General features: G+C 43.0%; 1 protein-coding gene across 1 annotated transcript in view; it reads left to right on the forward strand.

Annotated features, from left to right (window-relative positions):
* Positions 1-14,678, forward strand: part of LOC143037881 (uncharacterized) — a 176,314-nt gene extending 161,636 nt beyond the window's left edge. Inside the window, exons 2-4 of the mRNA XM_076206507.1 lie at positions 9,704-9,937; positions 11,167-11,232; positions 11,487-14,678. Coding sequence (XP_076062622.1) covers positions 9,704-9,937; positions 11,167-11,232; positions 11,487-11,765 — 579 coding nt within the window. The 3' untranslated portion in view covers positions 11,766-14,678. The remainder of the gene's footprint in view (positions 1-9,703; positions 9,938-11,166; positions 11,233-11,486) is intronic.
* The last annotated feature ends 4,980 nt before the right edge of the window (positions 14,679-19,658 follow it).

A 19,658-nucleotide genomic window follows, 5' to 3' on the forward strand; every position in this document is an offset into this window, starting at 1 on the left:
TGGGTTGTGTGTATCTGAGTTCCTTTATTATGTGTATAGGTACAAGTATATAAGTACACTATGTTTGTATTTATTTACCTAGTTGTATTTTACGGGACGAGAGCTATGCTCGTAGTGACCCGTTTTTTATATTTCTCCGCATCCAGTTTGTTCTTAAAATCTTGTATAGTTTTGGCACTCACTGTGTCCCCATTTAGTCTGTTCCAGACATCAATCACTCTGTGTAGGAAGCTATTCTTTTTCAAATCTCTTCTGTAGCTGTCCTTCTTTAGCTCCTTCTCGTGTCCTCGTGTGTGTGTGTGTGTGTGTGTGTGTGTGTGTGTGTGTGTGTGTGTGTGTGTGTGTGTGTGTGTGTGTGTGTGTGTGTGTGTGTGTGTGTGTGTGTGTGTGTGTGTGTGTGTGTGTGTGTGTGTGTGTGTGTGTGTGTGTGTGTGTGTGTGTGTGTGTGTGTGTGTGTGTGTGTGTGTGTTTTTCTGAAACAAACTCACACTACGCACTTCCAGAGGCGGATGTATGCGTTCACATGCAAATCTATGCCAGTCAGCGGATGTGGTGGACGAAGACGGATCTGAGGGTCGAGAGGACACCCGTCAGAAAACCGCCCGGAGAGTCCGTGACCCCCCCGTGGCCCATCGTGGCCCCCCGTGGCCCCTTGTGCTACCTCTGAGTTCCAACTGCGCTTCCTGACACGGGTTCTGGAAGAGACCCAGTTTCCAGATATATGTGTTCTTTAATTCCAAATAAGAAAAGTCGAGGGGATGGCGAGTATCAGCAAATAAATAGATAAATGAATATATAAATAGATAAATAAATAATTAAATGAATAAATAGATAAATAAATAGAATAAAATAAAATAAAATAATAAATAAGAACATAATAAATTGATGCAGCCCAAAGGAGGCTGAGAAAATGGTACAAAAAAAAAAAAGAATGAAGGAGACTGCAAGAGACCATAAGGCTTGCACTAGGCAGTTCCATGTCCCTTACCACCTGTCATCCCCATCCATAAATTTATCTAATCTTCCCTTAAAACAACCGGTTGTTTCAGTGTTCACAACATTGTTACTAAGTCTATTCCAACTTTTTGTTGATTTCCTTCTTTTTTTTTTTAGCTCCTTCCCTCTTTTCTTCTTCCGTTCTATCTACCTCTCCTTCATCTTTTCCTTCGTCCTCACTTCTTCACTGTTTTTATAGTCTTCCTTTTTTTGTATTTTCTCACCTTATCCCCTTCTCTTTTTCCTCTCCCTTTCCTAGTTTTTTAATTCAATTGAACGTTCTTATTTTCACTGTTTCGTCTTTTATTTCTTTTTTTTTCTGTATTGTAAGAACTTTGAGTTAGTTTTGGAAGACTGTACATCCGTGTTTACCTGTATTTCTAAGATATGTACTTTTAGAGTCTTCTTCACTAATCTAGGACCGTTTCCAACCATTAGTTTATGATCAATCTCTGGGCTTTCTACTCTCTCTCTCTCTCTCTCTCTCTCTTTCTCTTTCTCTCTCTCTTTATGCCTCTTTCTCTCACTTTTATTTCTCATATTCATCTATTTTTCCATGTATTCATCTTTTTTCATTTGTTTATCTTTTTTTTTCATTATTCGACACCCCCGAGGGCATTCACCGAAGAGCGCTCTTAATCGTTCTGCCGTGCTGGCGTGCAAGAGGAGTGTTCCGTGTTCCGTGTTCCGTGTTCCGTGTTCCGTGTTTGGACCAGCTCACCTGTGCTCGTCTCGTCTCGCACTTCTGATGTCAGTGGATTCTATTCAGTGTGCCGAGTGGGAAAGGAAACTTAGACATAAATAGGTTCACGCTAACTCGCTTCATCCATCTGGGCCTATGTTGTCCATTTAGATATCTATCTAAACATTTGCCTAGATATTCTTTTCTAGCTAACTCCAAGGCACTATTTAGCTAAGAAGGAACTCTAGGGGTTAATTGGTTAATTCCTTCAGCTCCGGGTCATCGTCTAAGTTGAATTAAATCGCCTGACGTCAGCCACATCAAATTCTGTAAAGATCCCATAGGAACGAAAGGGTGAATAATTGCTCAGTGGAGCTCATCGTTGGATCAGACCTTCGTGCTGCCTGGACACGAGTTGCACTCGAAGTATAAGTTTTCTTGGATGTGTTTAGATAATAACTCTCCCGTTCTGCGCATCACAACGTCCGGGGTTATCACACTGGGCTATTTTTCCTCCGACATCTTACCTCCAACCTCCGTTTCAATAACTAGAATATGACTTCGTTTAAAGGAATCTAGACTTCTCAAAGAACGTTTCAACAGTATGTCTAACATTTGTATAGGTTTATAATCTCTTAGATCATCATTCAGCTTCGTTATATATGAGGGAAAGGTAATTTGGTATTTGAAATTTTGAAAAATAAAATATTGTAACCGAAGTCGTTTTTACTCTAACGAACTTAACGGTCGACGCTGATGAAGCTCGTGGAAGCCTAGTATGATAACGCTTTTAGATATTTCATCATAGGGTCGTACCCACAACTAGATAAAATCGAGTGGAGTTAACCAAAATATAATATCTGAAGATCCTCACTGAAGGGATCAGTTAGGTATGATTTAGAGTGGGAATTATAGACAGAATGGTCTGAGTGAGACTGGAACTTTTATTAAATGTACAACGTTTTATTTAATTTCTGTAGTTAGGCTTTAGATGAAACCCCGTGGGATGCTGCCCTGTCTAAATGTACCTTCCTCATCCATTCCGAGGTGTATAAATACCTTAAAGTTTATATACTGCGTCTGTGTACTTGAAAAAATATTCAACAAGCAAAACGTTGTACATACCCCCCTCGAATCTTGAATGTGTGACGGAGGCTTAAGTTAACCTGCATCTAGCACTAGCGGCTACTAAACTAGCCCCGCGTCACTAAGGCTGGATGGTTGGAGAAGGGAGAGAGATCTGAAGTCAAAAGGCGTGACCCTGGTCCATAAGGGCGTCACTGAAGCCTGTATAATATCAACTGCATTAAACGACTTGCACCCAATGCCTTGTAATCAATGGCTCCATGTCACTTTGAAACTCAGTACACGGGTTATCAGACTGTGCTTCCACGGGTTTCACCAGCGTCGACCGTTAAGAGTTCGTTTGAGTGAAAACGACTTCGGTTACAATATTTGAATTTTCAAATTTCCAAATATCAAATTATCTTTCCATCGTACATATCAAACCCGATTGATGAACTAACAGATTGTAAACCTATACGTACGTTAGACATATTTTTGAAATGTCCTTAGATAAATCTAGATTTCTGTGAGCGAAGTCACATTCTAGTTATTGAAATGGGGGTTGGAGATAGGATGTTGACGGAAAAATAGCTCAGTGTGATAACCCCTTTAAAGGGCTTCACACTCACTCACGGAGAAAGACACGTTATTAGTATTATTATCGACGGGGAACACTTTCTGGAACCAACAATTTGCGTCATAACGTGTGTGTGTGTGCGTGTTTGTCTGTGTGTGTATGTGGTTGTCAACACATGTGTTGTCTGCAGGGCAAGATTGCTAAATCATATGGTCTAAGTACGTTCATTCTACCCTCCTCTTCCTCTTCCTCTTCCTCCTTCTCCTCCTCTTCCTTTTCTTCTTCCTTCATCTCCTCTACCCTCCCTTCCCCCTTTCCCCCCCTTCCTTCTTCCTCATCCTCATCCTCCACCTCTTCTCCCATCTCCTATTCTCCCTCCTCCTCTTCTCCCTCCTCCTCTTCTCCCTCATCCTCTTCCCCTTCCTCCTCTTCCCCTTCCTCCTCTTCCCCTTCCCCCTCTTCCCCTTTCTCCTCTTTTCCCTCCTCCCCTTCTCCCTTCTCACCTCACTCCATTTTTTCCTTCCTCCTCCTTTTCATCTTTCTCTTTCTCCTCCCATCCATCCACCTCATCCTGCTCGATCGCAGGCCAATCAGATCCATTCAGCGAGTGCGCCGAGGCGGCATCAGCCACTTTCTCGCCGTAATTGTTTCTTGACACGATAGTAACGACGACGGCGACAATTAGCTCTCAGCAAGAGGAACGAAGGCGGCAGGAGAAGAGGAAGAGATTGTGGGCGATTTTCTAAACCGTACACTGATCTGCCGACACAGCTACACGTGTGGCAGATGCGGACGATCATGGATACGCATGTGTAGACACGTGTATAAACACAAGCATGCGCACACGAGCACACACACACACACACACACACACACACACACACACACACACACACACACACACACACACACACACACACACACACACACACACATACACACACACATATATGTATGTGTGTGTGTATGCATGTACGTGTGTATGTATCCATGTATGTATCTATGTACGTATGTATGTACGAGTATGTATGTATGTACGTATGTAGAGTTAAAGTGAGGGATGGATGCCTGGTGGGGGGGAGGAGTTAAAGGGAGCGACCAAGGGGTGTCAGAAGACGTGAGTTGGCCTACAACGTACCTCCCCCTCCCCCCTTCCCCCAACCGGTCAGCGTGACGTCACTGATGACGTTTCAACGTACCCGATCGTTAGGGAGGATGTTAGTGTGATTCATCACGTGTTGGACTCGTGATCGACAGCTACTACCCTCTCGGAAGAGAGCTCAGAGCTCATATATGACTGATGTATAGGCAATGCTGTGACCTTTACACGCACACACACACCCAACTCCCCACCCACGAGAGTTGGAGCAACGAATCGCAGCGCAGTGATACTGAAATTATTTCAGCCCTGGGCGGGATTCGAACCCGGACCGCCGTAGTGGCGGCCGCGAACTGTGTGTATGTGTGTTTTGTGTGTGTGTGTGTGTGTGTGTGTGTGTGTGTGTGTGTGTGTGTGTGTGTGTGTGTGTGTGTGTGTGTGTGTGTGTGTGTGTGTGTGTGTGTGTGTGTGTGTGCGTGTGTGATGTCCGTCACGTACGTGGTCGTGACGTAGCGTTACGCACGTGACGAACTTGTGCTTACCTGGACACGTAACCGAACAACGGACGCACGTACGAACAAACGCACACTATCGTGGCAGATCATTTGATCAAGTGCGAGGTGTGTGTACGTGTATGTACGTGCGTGTGTGTGTATGTGTGTGTGTGTGTGTGTGTGTGTGTGTGTGTGTGTGTGTGTGTGTGTGTGTGTGTGTACGTGTGTGTATGTGTATATACGTGCGTGTGCATGTGAGTGTGCGTGTGTGTGTGTATGTATGTATGTATATATGTATATGTGTGTGTATGTATATTTGTATGTATGTGTGTGTATGTATGTATGTATGTATGTATGTGTACTTGTGTGTGTATGTGTATGTACATGTGTGTGTGTGTGCGTGTGTGTATGTGTATGTGTTCTTGATTTCATCATCTAAAATTCACCACTTCATACACACACTACTAAACTTAAGCAAAGCAATTAATCTCAATTTACTAAACTCCAAATGTTCAGCGACGCCAATTACAGAAACATTATTTTGTCTTCCTGTGCCCACCGTTTTCTGTTTGTTATTTTATTTTGTTTTTTTAAAGGAAAAGATCAATTGGTGCAAGAACAGAGTGAATATCAGCGTTCACACACTCGCAACGCGACATGCGTTACCAAACAAGCAGAAACTCTCTCGACAAAGATCATTTCTAACAAAGATCCCATCAATCTCTCCCCATCAATCTCTTCTTCCAGAAGAGAATGTGGGGAGGAAGAAGAGGAAGAGGAGGAGGAGGAGGAGGATGAAGAGGAAGAGAGAAAGACAGGAAGAGGAAGAAGTAAAGGAAGGAAAGAGGAAGGAAGGAAGGAGGGAAGTAAGTAAGGGAGGGAGGTAGGAAGGCGGGAAGGAAGGAGAGAAGGAAAGGAAAGAAGAAAGGAAAGGAAAGAAGAAAGGAAGGAAAGAGGGAAGGAAGGAAGGGAGGGAGGGAAGGAAGAAAAGAAGAAGAAAAGGAAGGAAAGAAGAAAGGAAGGAAGGAAACAGGCCTAACGGAATATTAGAAACATGGCCGACATGACGTCACTGGCCAGATGACGCCCAAGTCGTCGCCACTTACCTCGAGTCGATAAACTTCGCGAGACTTGGAGCTCACGAAGGAGGGAGGGAGGGAGGGAGGGATGAGGGAGCGACAAATAACGACGAAGACGACAGTAGGTCATATTAACGATGAGCACAGAACGCTTGTCAGAATTAAGATATTGTCATCGTAAATATGTAAAAAGATATTGATAAGCAAGTAACTAAATTGATAATTGAATGAATGAAAGAGGAAATGAGTGAATAGAAAAGTGAACAAATAAATAAAGAGGTGAATGAATAAAAAATAAGTAAAGAAATGAAAATATAATAATAACGAAAAATAAAAAATTCACTGACCATGCAAAGATCCCGAGGCGCTGAATTAGAATCACTTGGCATCATACAGAATAAAAATAAAAATGTCCTCAGCGACATCCTCCATTTTTTTTTTTTTTTCAGTTGGAATACCACTTGAACCGTTCTACTAGGTCAGTGGTTCTCAACCTATGGTTCATGGAGCCCTAGTGGGCCACTGTGGTTCACAAATGGGACTACCATCCATAAGCCACTATTAGTTAGTGGATGCAAAACGATTAAATTTAGTGTTTAAACCATCTCAAGGAGGTCAAGAAATAGCAACTCATAAATACGGGGTGCATATTGAGAACCTCGACTCTAGGTGGAGAGCATCAACCGAAAGCTACTATCATTTAGTGGATGCAAAACGATTAAATTTAATGTTGAAGTCATCTCCAGGAAGTTAAAGAACAGCTAATCATAAATACGGGTGTATATGTTGAGAACCTCGCCTTTAGGTGGAGAGCGCGCCCCCAAGACGTTATGAGGTATAAACATATTAATCTGACACAGTAACGAGCAGTATTGCACTGGTGGTTGGTGCTATGTGACAACCACGTGTCCTTCTGACAATTGCCAGGACGTAGATTTGACCTCAAATTAGGTAGACATTTTTTTGTCCAACCAACCGACCGCGTCGTCAATGAAGGTAGTAAATTTCCAGTCGAGACATCCTGGACGTTATTACCCCGTAGACATTTCTCCTTATTCCTAGGAACATTTCTCCACCATAGAAATCTTAGATTTATAGTGCAAGTATATTATAGTAAATTATATGTGACTAGGTTTTGAGTTTTTATATTATAGTATACCATTACATTTAGAGAAAAATAAAATATACGTGATCAGAGCCAATGATTTGTTCAAATATTTTCATAGACATACCAAACTGGTTCAAGGTATCTGGTATTACATTGTGAAACATATTTGTTGGATGAAGCATATGATTATGAAATTATTTTGTCGTGTTAAAATGTTTACGCTAAGCTACAGTTAAGATTATAGATTAAAATCTTTTATCAAGTTAGATGAAGAACTGAAATGAAATCATTAGATTAATTGACTCATATTTTCTTTGTAGTTTAAGATGAAAGAGCTGCTATAATGAATGATTAGGTAATTTCCTACAATCTACATCCACTGGTTCTAGTTTGAGTGACCTAAATTCACACAACAATAACTAATTTTCTCTGTAGTTAATCAGTTAAAAATATTTGTAATCTAAATTCAATCGTCAACCCACTAAGTGATTGCTTCTATAATTAATTTATTAGTTAATTTTCTCTGTAGTGTTTGAGGAGAATCACATGCTAATCAAATAAAACATTCTTTAATCTAAATCCCTTTGTAAATTCAGCAAGTAAACTGAAGTCAAAATTTGCTAAATTATGTGCTAATAAATAAATAATTTAATCTGCAGTTTCAAAATATTGTGTGGGTGTGTGTACTTATTTTTTGCATGGAGGAGATTGAAATAAAAACACAGAAACAATATCAAGTGAGAAAAATCTCACACTGAAAAATATCTGAAACAATATCAACTATTTATTCAGACTAAAAGCACAAAATTTTAGGAATGGCGAAGGAGAAACGTCCAGAGGAAAAATGGGTGCATTCGCTTGAATGTCATGCACTTCAATGTTTTCACATTTCACTTGGATAAACACCTCTTATTCTTTTCTTCTTCTTCTTCTTCTTCTTTCTGAATGCATCCGACCTTGTTTTGGACTCGAAGTGTCCGTGTTGCACACTTCATTATTGTAACTGTAAATGCAAGAGCCATATGATTGTGCTTCGTAATTTGGCACCAGTCTTAAAGGATCCACGCGCCAAACTGTACCAGGCTAATACGCAGTTGTGGCCGGAACGGGTGGGATAAGGTGGATGAGGGGAGGGAGGGGGGGGAGACCAGAAGGAAGAGAAACGATGACTGACAGATAGACGAAACGAAAGCGGATTGGGGAAAGGGGAAGGGATGGAGTGTAAGAAAGGAAGAAAAGAAACGGAAGAAGGGAAGGAACGGAGGAGGACAGGAAGTGCAGAGAGGAAGGGAAAGAGGACGGCAGACTCAGAGAGAAAATTAAAAAAGACGAAAGAGAAAAGAAGAGATGGAGAGAGGAAGCCGGAAGTGCATTGAGGAAGGAGGGAGGGAGGGAGGGAGGCAGAGGAAGAGGGAGGGAGGAAGGGAGGGGGAATGCAAGTGAAGTGAAGAGGAGAACATTCATTGGGCCCAACTACAAACGCTTCGTATGACATACAATCACCGCAAGATTCACGAATAAAAGCACGGGTGTGATTATGTGTGTGTGTGTGTGTGTGTGTGTGTGTGTGTGTGTGTGTGTGTGTGTGTGTGTGTGTGTGTGTGTGTGTGTGTGTGTGATTCACCATGGTCTTGGATGACGTGCTCGGCTCGTGATCGACAGCTGAAACCCTCGCGGATAAGAGCTATGTAGCTCGTATAGTCCGATCTATGGGCAATAACACACACACACACACATACACACACAAACACACACACACACACACACACACACACACACACACACACACACACACACACACACACACACACACACACACACACACACACACACACACACACACACACACACACACACACACGCGCGCGCACGCACGCACACACACGTACACACACACAGACGCACACACAGACGTACACACACACACACATACACACATATATGCAACACCATTTTACTCAAAGAAAATACCAGCGGCTTGTAATATTGCGATGTATTGCAAATCATAAATAGTTCCGCTGAGTTGGCAGGCCCAGATGCTAAGCCCTACGACTGCAATATTTGTGTGTGTGTGTGTGTGTGTGTGTGTGTGTGTGTGTGTGTGTGTGTGTGTGTGTGTGTGTGTGTGTGTGTGTGTGTGTGTGTGTGTGTGTGTGTGTGTGTGTGTGTGTGTGTGTGTGTGTGTGTGTGTGTGTGTGTGTGTGTGTGTGTGTGTCTATAACAATGTTCCTATGATCATAACTGTATAATAATAATAATAATAATAATAATAATAATAATAATAATAATAATAATAATAATAATAGTAATAATAATAATAGTAATAGTAATAGTAATAATAATAATAATAATAATAATAATAATAATAATAATAATAATAATAATAATAAATAAATAAATAAATAAACGTGTCCGTATATAGATGCACATCCACAATCCTGTGTTCACTTTCAGTGACCATACCACTCTCCCTCTTCACGTCATTTACAGAAATCTATGTACATCCCCACATCCCCCTTTACCCTACCCACCCACCCCTCACTCCCATCTCACCCACTGACACCTCTCTCTCACTCACTCCTCTCTTCTTCCTCTCTTTTCAGCGTTTCATGGAACGAGAGATCGGGCAAGTCGTCGTCTACACGACAACGCTGGGCATCCACCGCCCGACCTTTGAGCGCTGCAACCGCATAAGGAAGATCCTGTGGACTCTTCTGGTCCGCTTCGATGAGAGGGACGTCTTCATGTCCAGGAGCACGCAGCTCGAGCTTATGGACCGCCTCCAGACGAACACCATCAATGTCCCGCAGGTCTTCATCGAAGGACAATACCTTGGGGTGAGTAGGTTTGTGGTTAAAGGCTCTTGCGACGGAAGCTTTGTCCTCGGCCTCACAGGGGGTCCATCGCTGCGATCAACCACCCAACCACCCACCCAAAAATAAATAAATAATTAAATAAATGAATAAATAAATAAATGAATAAATAAAAAAAATCTGTTAAAATCAATTACCATTGACTCAAGCCTTACCCCCCAACCCATAAGGTATTTGAGGCTAGTCCCTTAATCGGCTGGTTCCGCTGGGACAGAAATTAATCAGTAATAAATAAATAGATAGATAAATTAATAAATAAGCAAACAGATAAATAAATAAATGAATGAATAAATTAATGTGTGAATAGATAAATGATTGAATAAAGCAAATTAATTATAAATATATATTACTTGATACTCTCATACTTTGTATAATAAATTTCATTCATTGCATACATATTCATACAATACGTTTTAGTAGAAATATATGGAAAGGGAAGAGTTTGAAAATTAAAGATTCCCTGCGGTAATAATAGCCAATCTTTGCCAAAAATATATATATAAATGCATAAATAAATTAATTAATTAATTAATTACTTAATAAATAATAAATAGATAAATAAATAAACTAATAAATAAATATATAAATAAGTAAATTAATTAATTAATTGATAGATAAACAGGTAAATGAATCAATCTTAAGTAAATGAACATATAAATAAATAAATAAATAATCAAATAAACGAATAATTAGATGAATAGATAAAGTAATCAAATCTAAAAAATGGGCCTATGATTGAGCACTGGGCAATTAGGAGAGCACCAGAGTCGGGATGTTGAAGTTATGTTTTCTATGAAGTGTTAGTGGAGTTTAGAAAACGAGTATGTAGGCCTATTTCTAATAACGTAAAACTAGAAAATGTAGGAAGTTGGAGTGTGGTAGGAGAAAGAGGAACAGAACATTGTTGATGTAGTTCAGACGTATGAAGAGAATGGGAGAAGAGAGAAAAAGAGAGAAAGACAGTGGCGGGTAGCTCCCGATCGTGCCTTCACGTCAGGAGGAACCCTGTTCGAATCCAGTAACTCCCGGTGACAGCTACGACGGTCCAAATCACCCTCCTGGCGTGAAGGTTTATGATACTGATACATTACCGATACGCGGTGTAGGTTATTAACAATTAACACGTTAAATTTTGCTTGGCAGTGTGTCATTTTATTTAACGAGTATTAACAGATCGTTGATGTCTTCTACAGGATGCTGAGAAACTCGAGAGGATGAACGAGAGCGGGGAACTTCGGAAGCTTCTAAGGCACTACCAGGTACAGTACTGTCCCTCTTAACCCCGCAAAAAAAAAAAAAAAGTAGATAGATAAATGAAAAATAAAAAACAACACTTACACACTTACCCACTCACTCATTCTTAACCCCCCAAAAAATAATAAGAAATAAATATATAAATAGTCCACGAAAACGTGTTTGACACCATCCTAATACACTCTGATATACAACCCACGCGTACCGTGACCTGACCGTCCTTGTGATATATCCTTCTTTCTCCCCCCACCACCACCAGCGCGCCACCATCACCACCACCTGCGACACCTGTGGAGGTTACAGACTCCTCCCTTGCCCAGTGTGCAACGGATCCAAGAAGTCTGTCCACCGCAACGACTTTACTCTCGAGTTTGTGGCCCTCAAGTGTTCACACTGCGACGAGAGCGGCCTGGTCAAGTGCGAGGCATGCGCAGAATTCGGCAAGACGACGTCCTCCTCGTCCTCCTCCTCCTCTTCCTCTTCCTCCTCCCCCACCACCACATCCTCCTCGAGTGGGAGCTCTGTCGGCGGGAGCTAAAGGACCCGTCCGCCTTGACCTTTTTCGGTGTATTTATATATATGTATAACTCGCCTATGTATATGATCCTTTGTAGTTTAGGTACATCGGTATACCGAACGGTCTTGTTCGTTGCTTCGGAGTAGATGTTCACTTGGAGCGCCGCTGGGAAGGTCCTCGTGGGACCCGCGAGGGCCGAAGACGCGATGTCGACAACGAGGACTTCCCAGAAAGCTCTCCCTCTTCATCTTCCTCGTCCTCTGAATGGAGAGGAAGGATGCAGATATCAAACAAGGGTAATGCTTGTGCAGTTCACCACATCGACAAATAATATTCCCCCCCAACCCCACCCTTGGGCGAGTCTCGAGGAACGTTAGTGTTTGTGAGCCATCTGGAGGGACTATATATAGCATCCGCCCCACCCACCGTGCAGGGCTGTTAAACGCATAGAGACTTCGCCCCTACCCTCACCCCCCACCCCCAGGGCTGCTGACTGTGGAGTGCGGGCACTACACCACATAAATAGACGCCCCTGAATAAGTTTCAGTACCCGTTCTAACCTTCACTCCCCCGTTTTCTAATCCCTCTGTGACTGTAACTGCAAATAGGTATGTACTACGATACATGTCTCTAAGGAAATTGGGTATTTTACGTCCATCGACCCCACGAGAGGACTGAAGTTCTTCAGTAGTCGTGAGGACGTCAAGCAGAACCCAGCTCCGGTCCCTAGATATAAAAGACAAATTTATCTATATTTTAGGCATCTAAGACCCTTCCTGAAGGTGCTTTATTTGGCTCCGATGTCTACGTAAAGTCATCTAGTGGCCTAAAAGAGTGTTTAGATTCCCCCTTAATAGAAATTTAGTTTTGTACGAATAGGACACCTTAATTTAAAAAAAAAAAATTGGACTTAGGTGTGAACTGGTTCCAGAGTAACCTAAGTCAGACAAACCTAAGGATAATTCCAGTTGGTGAGTTTTAGGCATCAAGAATTTTGTTCATCTTATACATATATACATGGACTGTATATGATGCTTTTAATGTATTGCCAAAAGCCTCATGTGTTAGCAATCCCACGGATTATCATGTCTGGATTGACAATGGGGCAGTGCACTTGGCAAATTGTTAAACAGCACCACATAAAAATGCAGAGTTGTAGCACACAACACAAGATGCAGTTACAGTAAGAATTCCTCTACCAGTTCATTCCACATTAGTCACAGTTTGTCTCATTCTTTCCATACGAATACTGACCATTTCTCCTGTCATTTCCTCTGCCAAAGGCGTATTTTTTTTCAACTGCATATATTCCATGCAAGCTTTGCTTGTGCCGGGTGCAGACCAGCGAATAGGATTTGTATTATATAATATAAGGTTCTGATGTTGTGAATGTACTGTGGGAAATCGCTTAGGTTCAATGGTTCGCTGTGCAGTAAGACTGTCACCTTTTTAGGCTTTCATCATTCTTTGTCAAATGAGTAACTTGATCATAGATAGACAAGTACACAGACTCACAAACACACACACAAACATGCATACGCACATATGTACTAAAACTAGAAAAAAGCCTACGTTTTGAATGTCATAACATTTCATGTTCGGAAATATTTGATGCGTTCATTGTCTTAACATTTTGTAGAATTAAACTTCTTTGATCTTGTGATAAGGTATTCTGCCATTGTAATCGGTTTTTGACATTGTTTTTTATGTATCTGTCATGATTTTTTTCTGTGATAAGAGTGTACAGAATATAAAGATAATATATCGAGCCACTTGACATATTTATCATTGTCTCGTCTGTGTACATAACAGCTACGTGTTTGTCCGTTAAGGTAATGGGATGTACGAATATTGTTATCATATTGGGTTCAGGTCTTTTGTATATGAAGCTTTCCGACAACTTTTCTCCTTCTACGGAGGAGATGGGGCACTTCACAGGTTATGACAATGTTGGTCAATTTGTTGCCGTTGCTATTGGTGATAGTTGGGCTTTGGTGATAGTTTTGGTAATGGATTTCTTTTAAAGAGGACACAGATTTAAAAAAAAGAATAGTGATTATAATATACGAAGCAAAGCAAGCAGTCACGCGATGGACAAGAAGAGACGGCAACTGGATAAGTTGCTGAAGTAGGTTGGGTCTGTTCGTTTAGTGACGTTTCCGTGTTAAGTACGTCCAGTCAAGTTCCATATTCTCCCCTGCTCGCCCCCCCCCCAAAGACGGCCTTCAACGAACTCTGAATCCCCCTTCGTCTTCACTACGTCTGTTCTCTTGACGCAGTAGGAGATGATTTCGAAGTGCACGTTACTCTCACGAAGTAAACAACCTAGACTCGGAGTGACCCGTCACTTGGAACCTGCGTCCTCATGTCTCTAAGGAGACAACACCCGCAGGGAAGTGTCTTGCTTATGTTGAGCAAAGAAGTTCTAGAAGGAACTTTAGGTTGTCTGCAAGGGATCACTTGTCAGTTGTGGCCGTTTAACGGGAGGGAACATACGATCATGACTTCTTTGATGTATCGGGAACTGAGTGAAGATTCTTTGTTGTGTACAAGGAAGCTGGGCCCCGCGTGATTTTCGTCGCAAATCGAGTTCCAGTATGACCTCTTTCTTGTCCAGAGAGATGTATCATTCGAATATGGATACCAATCTATATTTTTCTCTTTCAGAGGAAATACATTTCTTTACGGATCTGTATAACAACAAAGAGTGTAATTACATCTGAGTTTAAGGATTGTTTCTTAGAGGAAATTGAAGCGTCCTCGAAAGAGTGAGTCTATTCTCTGGTAAAGGGAGATTATGTAGTGGTTGTAAAACATACGGTGTCATGTCGATTGTCTTAGACTTTGGCAAAGGCTTGTCTTCAGCAAAAGAAAGTTGCTGTTTGTTATCGCCATGTACTGTGTTCGACATTAATAAAGTTTTACTTTGATAAATGGCCTTTTTTCCTTCATCCTTTAGACAAATCCATTGTCACATTCCAATGAAAATAAATAAATAAATAAATAAATAAATAAATAAATAAACAGGGGATCAATGAATCTATAATGAGAATGAGTTTACATTTGCTTTGTCAAACTAATTCTAGAGGCTAAAACTGGATTAACTAAGAACTTCATTCCACTGGTTTCTTTACAGCTTTTTATCATTTCATTCTTTTTTTTTTAATATAAATAAAAACAAAAGAAGAAAATTGTCCATTAAACATCACGGTCATTTTCTTAATCTACAAAACCTTTCTGCACGTGATCAAGACTTTCTCGCGAGTTATTCGTTCCTGCTGTAGATAACGACGAATAGAATGCGGCCTGGCCTGCTCCCATTAGCGAGGACCTTCCTCGACAACAACCCAGGGCTCGGAGACAACAGAACTGACTCTTCAATCCGCGTTTGTTTTTGTTTGTTTGTTTGTTTGATTTGTTTGTTTATTTATTTATTTATCTATTTATTTATTTATTCATCTATCTATCTATCTATCTATCTATCTATCTACGACAACCAGTGTTTCCGACACACCAAAGCACTTTGCAGTCTACCTGCACTTCCTTGCCTGTGTGTGTGTGTGTGTGTGTGTGTGTGTGTGTGTGTGTGTGTGTGTGTGTGTGTGTGTGTGTGTGTGTGTGTGTGTGTGTGTGTGTGTGTGTGTGTGTGTGGGTGCGGGTGTGTGTTTGTGTGTGTCTGTGTGTGTGTGTGTGTGTGTGTGTGTGTGTGTGTGATTCACCATAGCCTTGGATCACGTGGTAGACTCGTGATCGACAGCTATTTCCCTCTCGGAAGAGAGCTCAGAGCTCGTATATATAACCGATCTATGGGTAATGCGGTGACCTTACACGCACACACACCCCAACTCCCCGCTCATGAGAGTTGGAGTAACAACTCGCAACGCAGCGATACTGAAATTCTTTCAGCCCTGGGCGGGATTCGAACCCGGACAGCCGTAGTGGCAGTCAGGAACTCTAACTACTATGCAGGTATGCATGTGCATATTTTGTGCCGACAACTCCGAAACTACCTTAACAGCTACACCAATCCTGCTGCATGGAAAAACAACTCCAAAAGGCGAGGTGGTTCCTCCGAACGACAGCGCGGCCACGCGGAGGCGTCTCCTCAGCTAGCCCTTTGGCCACAGAGAACCCGCGAGTCTCGACCAGTTCGGACCACCGAGACCACTTCGACTTTCCGAAGTGCACGTCGAGACGGCAGCAGGAGGAGCCACCCTTGAACCTGACGACGACGACGACGCGGCGTTCTCCGGTAACTCTCCCTTGGTTCGTCATGTATTTGCGGTTAAGGTTGTGGTAGTTCGTGTGTGTGTGTGTGTGTGTGTGTGTGTGTGTGTGTGTGTGTGTGTGTGTGTGTGTGTGTGTGTGTGTGTGTGTGTGTGTGTGTGTGTGTGTGTGTGTGTGTGTGTGTGTGTGTGTGTGTGTGTGTGTGTGTGTGTGTGTAATAATAATGATAATAATAATAATCGGTTTATTGGGTATAGCAGCATTACTACTGAAAATATACATCCTACAAGATTATGACAATATAAAAATATGACAGTGAAAAGATGTTGTTACAAGCATTTAAAATACAGTGAGCTGAGGAATAGGTGTGTAGTACAACAATGTTAATTTTTGTTGTTGATAAAGTCCACAAATGTCGGTATGAGACTCATCTTATACCGGTCGGTGCGTACTCTAATCGGCTTGATGGTATTATGGTCCCGTACCTGCAGCCGTGCCCGTGGTACCTGTGGAGGTGTGTGCGCGCGTGTGTGTGTGTGTGTGTGTGTGTGTGTGTGTGTGTGTGTGTGTGTGTGTGTGTGTGTGTGTGTGTGTGTGTGTGTGTGTGTGTGTGTGTGTGTGTGTGTGTGTGTGTGTGTGTGTGCGTGTGTGTGTGTGTGTGTGTGTGTGTGTGTGTGTGTGTGTGTGTGTGTGTGTGTGTGTGTGTGTGTGTGTGTGCGTGCGTGTGTGTGTGTGCGTGCATGTGTGTGTGTGTGTGTGTGTGTGTGTGTGTGTGTGTGTGTGTGTGTGTGTGTGCGTGCGAGCGTGCGTGTGTGTGTGTTTATCTAGTTGTATCTTACGGGAAGGGGAACTATGCTCGTGGTGTCCCGTCTTTGTATCTTGCGGTGTCTAGTTTGTTCTTAAATTCGTGTATGTTTTTTGCACACACTATTGTTTCGTCCAGTTTCTTCCGGATATCCACCACTCTGTGTGTGCGTGTGTGCGTGTGTGTGTGTGTGTGTGTGTGTGTGTGTGTGTGTGTGTGTGTGTGTGTGTGTGTGTGTGTGTGTGTGTGTGTGTGTGTGTGTGTGTGTGTGTGTGTGTGTGTGTGTGTGTGTGTGTGTGTGTGTGTGTGCGTGTGTATGTGGACTTGTACAGACGTTCGATTGTGATCGTATATATGTGTGTGTATCATGTATGCATATAAGCGCACGTTTACATGTGTGTATGTATGTACATCCGTGTGGTAATTAATGTATTATCTTGTGATTGTGTGTGTACTCATAAGGACATACACATAATCATATGCATGAAGTTATGATGTAAACCCATAGTTTTGTGTTTGTTGACGTGCGTGTAGTCTGCATTTAACAGATAGGTGTGACATACGTGTGACATGCGTGTGACATGTGTGACATGTGTGACATGTGTGAAATGCGTGACATGCGTGTATATCTATTCAACTGACCTACTCGTAATTGCATTTACTATCCAAGAGATAGGCTGTATATAAATATTCGTGAAAATTCAGTGACTATCAAAACTGTTTTCATTCCAACTCAAAAATGGTGCCATCAAACTTCACATTAAGGGCAAATACAACATCACTGTTGTCGAAAGATTTTGCGTTCGAGACCATAATATTTCTTTGTCGCGGCTCGTGCCGCTTAAATTCTTCTTATCGGCTTAAGAAACCTGCACAGCGAAGCTATAGCGATAATCCCATACCACACTCCTGGTCATATGGCCATTTCCCGAAGGTTGAGTGTGGTTTGAATTTTCCGCCAAAATCATCGGAAATTTAAAATTCCCGGCTCTGTGCAGGCATGCGCATTGTCGACCCCACCTCCCCCTCCCTATCCCCTCCCTTCTTACCCGGCTAGCTCGAGCCGGACGTCGCGTCACTTCAATGAGAAATGAAGGCTTCGCCTGTGGGAGGAGGGAGGGACCCTAAATCTGTGCAGGTTTCTTAAGCCGATAAGAAGAATTTAAGCGGCACGAGCCGCGACAAAGAAATATTATCGGCTGAAAGAAACCTGCACAGCGAAGCTATGCATGAGACGAGGACAGGTGGGAGGAGAGGTGAAGCCTGAATCAAACCGTTATTACGTGTGTCTTTCCTATGGGAGACTTATTCATTTTATCACTCAGTAGAGGGGAGACAGAAACGTCAAGTACCCACGCCGAAGAATGTGACATGCACAACATTGCACTGTTCACACAATGCGTAAATTATACGAAATTTGTATCCTGTTCAACGGTTTCTGGCCCCTCCCCACTCCTCGGTCGCCCTTTGCCCCCTCCACTTTTTTGAGATGAGAGGGGTGGAGCCGTTTCCATGGCGACACATGGGACAGGGGCGACCGAGTGGTAGAGACACCGTGTCCCCAAGGGAGTCGTCGATGTCCAGTCCCTAGGTCCCGCACCCGCTCCACAGAGTGGGTGCGGAGAAACTCCAGCGACCGGCGTAGGGCCCCCGACCGAAGCCAGGGACGCAACAACCTGTGGAGTGCTGAGGGTATCGGCCCGGGCAGGTCACGCGGGAGAAGCAGTATGCTCCTGTCGACCTCCCGTACCAGCCGTCGGCGCCCCAAGCGGCTCAGTGGAAGGGCCGGGGTCGCGAAGTTGAGCCCCCCCCCCCCGCCACCGAAGGAGGGAGGACGTGTGAGAGAAGCACGCTCTTTTGGCGCAGGGGAGCACCCGAAGGACGCTGACTGTGTCCCACTCAATCCCGAGCCAATAAAGTCTCTGTGTGGGAGCAAGGGCAGACCCGTCCCAGTCCACCCCGAACTCCACGTCCGCCAACACACTCAGAGCCACTGAGATGTCGGCCGATGCACCCTCCCCGGTGGGCAAATGCATCAACTAGCCGTCTAGGAACATGAGTGTGGAGACGCTTGCTTCCGTCCAACGTACGCCTACCACTCTCACTAGTTTCGTGAAGATCCTCGGGGTAAGCGAGAAACCGAAAGGGAGTATGCGAGGCCAAGTTCGTTTCCGAGCGACCTCGTCCGTGGGCGTTAGTCAAGAGGCTTCGTCTTGGGTGAAGACGTTCCCTGAGCGTCTCCCACGAAGACGGGCCTGGACCCTCGGTATGTATCCAACTCACCCCAAGTCTTCCCGCGGGAAGTTCTCGAAGCCCGTGGCGAGCGTCTTCATCCAATAGTGTGCTATGGCAATTTGTGACGTCTCATCACCCACAAGCGGACTTCTATATGTTTAATACCTAGTGACATCATGTGATTATACTGTGACGTCACCGGATTGATCATGGCGCCATAGGATCGTCTCGTGACGTCACAGGGACACAAATTGACGTCATAGGACTACATGGTGACGCCAATTTATCACAATGACGTCATCTTATCATACCGTGACATCACTGAGTCACAGTGAGCGTTGAAATAAATTTTGACATGGTAAAATTCTGGACCATCATGACTGTAGATTAAATTAAGTTGAATAGGAAAAGTCATGTTCATTTCGACCTAAGTCACAGTGAGCGTCGAAATTAATTTTAACATGGTAAAATTCTCGACCATCATGACTGTAGATTAAATTAAGTTGAATAGGAAAAGTCATGTTCATGTTGACCTGAGTCACAGTGGGCGTTGAATTAGTTTAACATGGTAAAATTCTTGACCATCATGACTACAGATTAGCTTAAGTTGAATAGGAAAAGTCATGGTCATTTCGACCTAAGTCACA

This window comes from Oratosquilla oratoria, chromosome 23 (genome assembly GCF_046742065.1).
Source record: "Oratosquilla oratoria isolate Oo_2021 chromosome 23, ASM4674206v1, whole genome shotgun sequence".
Taxonomy (NCBI): domain Eukaryota; kingdom Metazoa; phylum Arthropoda; class Malacostraca; order Stomatopoda; family Squillidae; genus Oratosquilla; species Oratosquilla oratoria.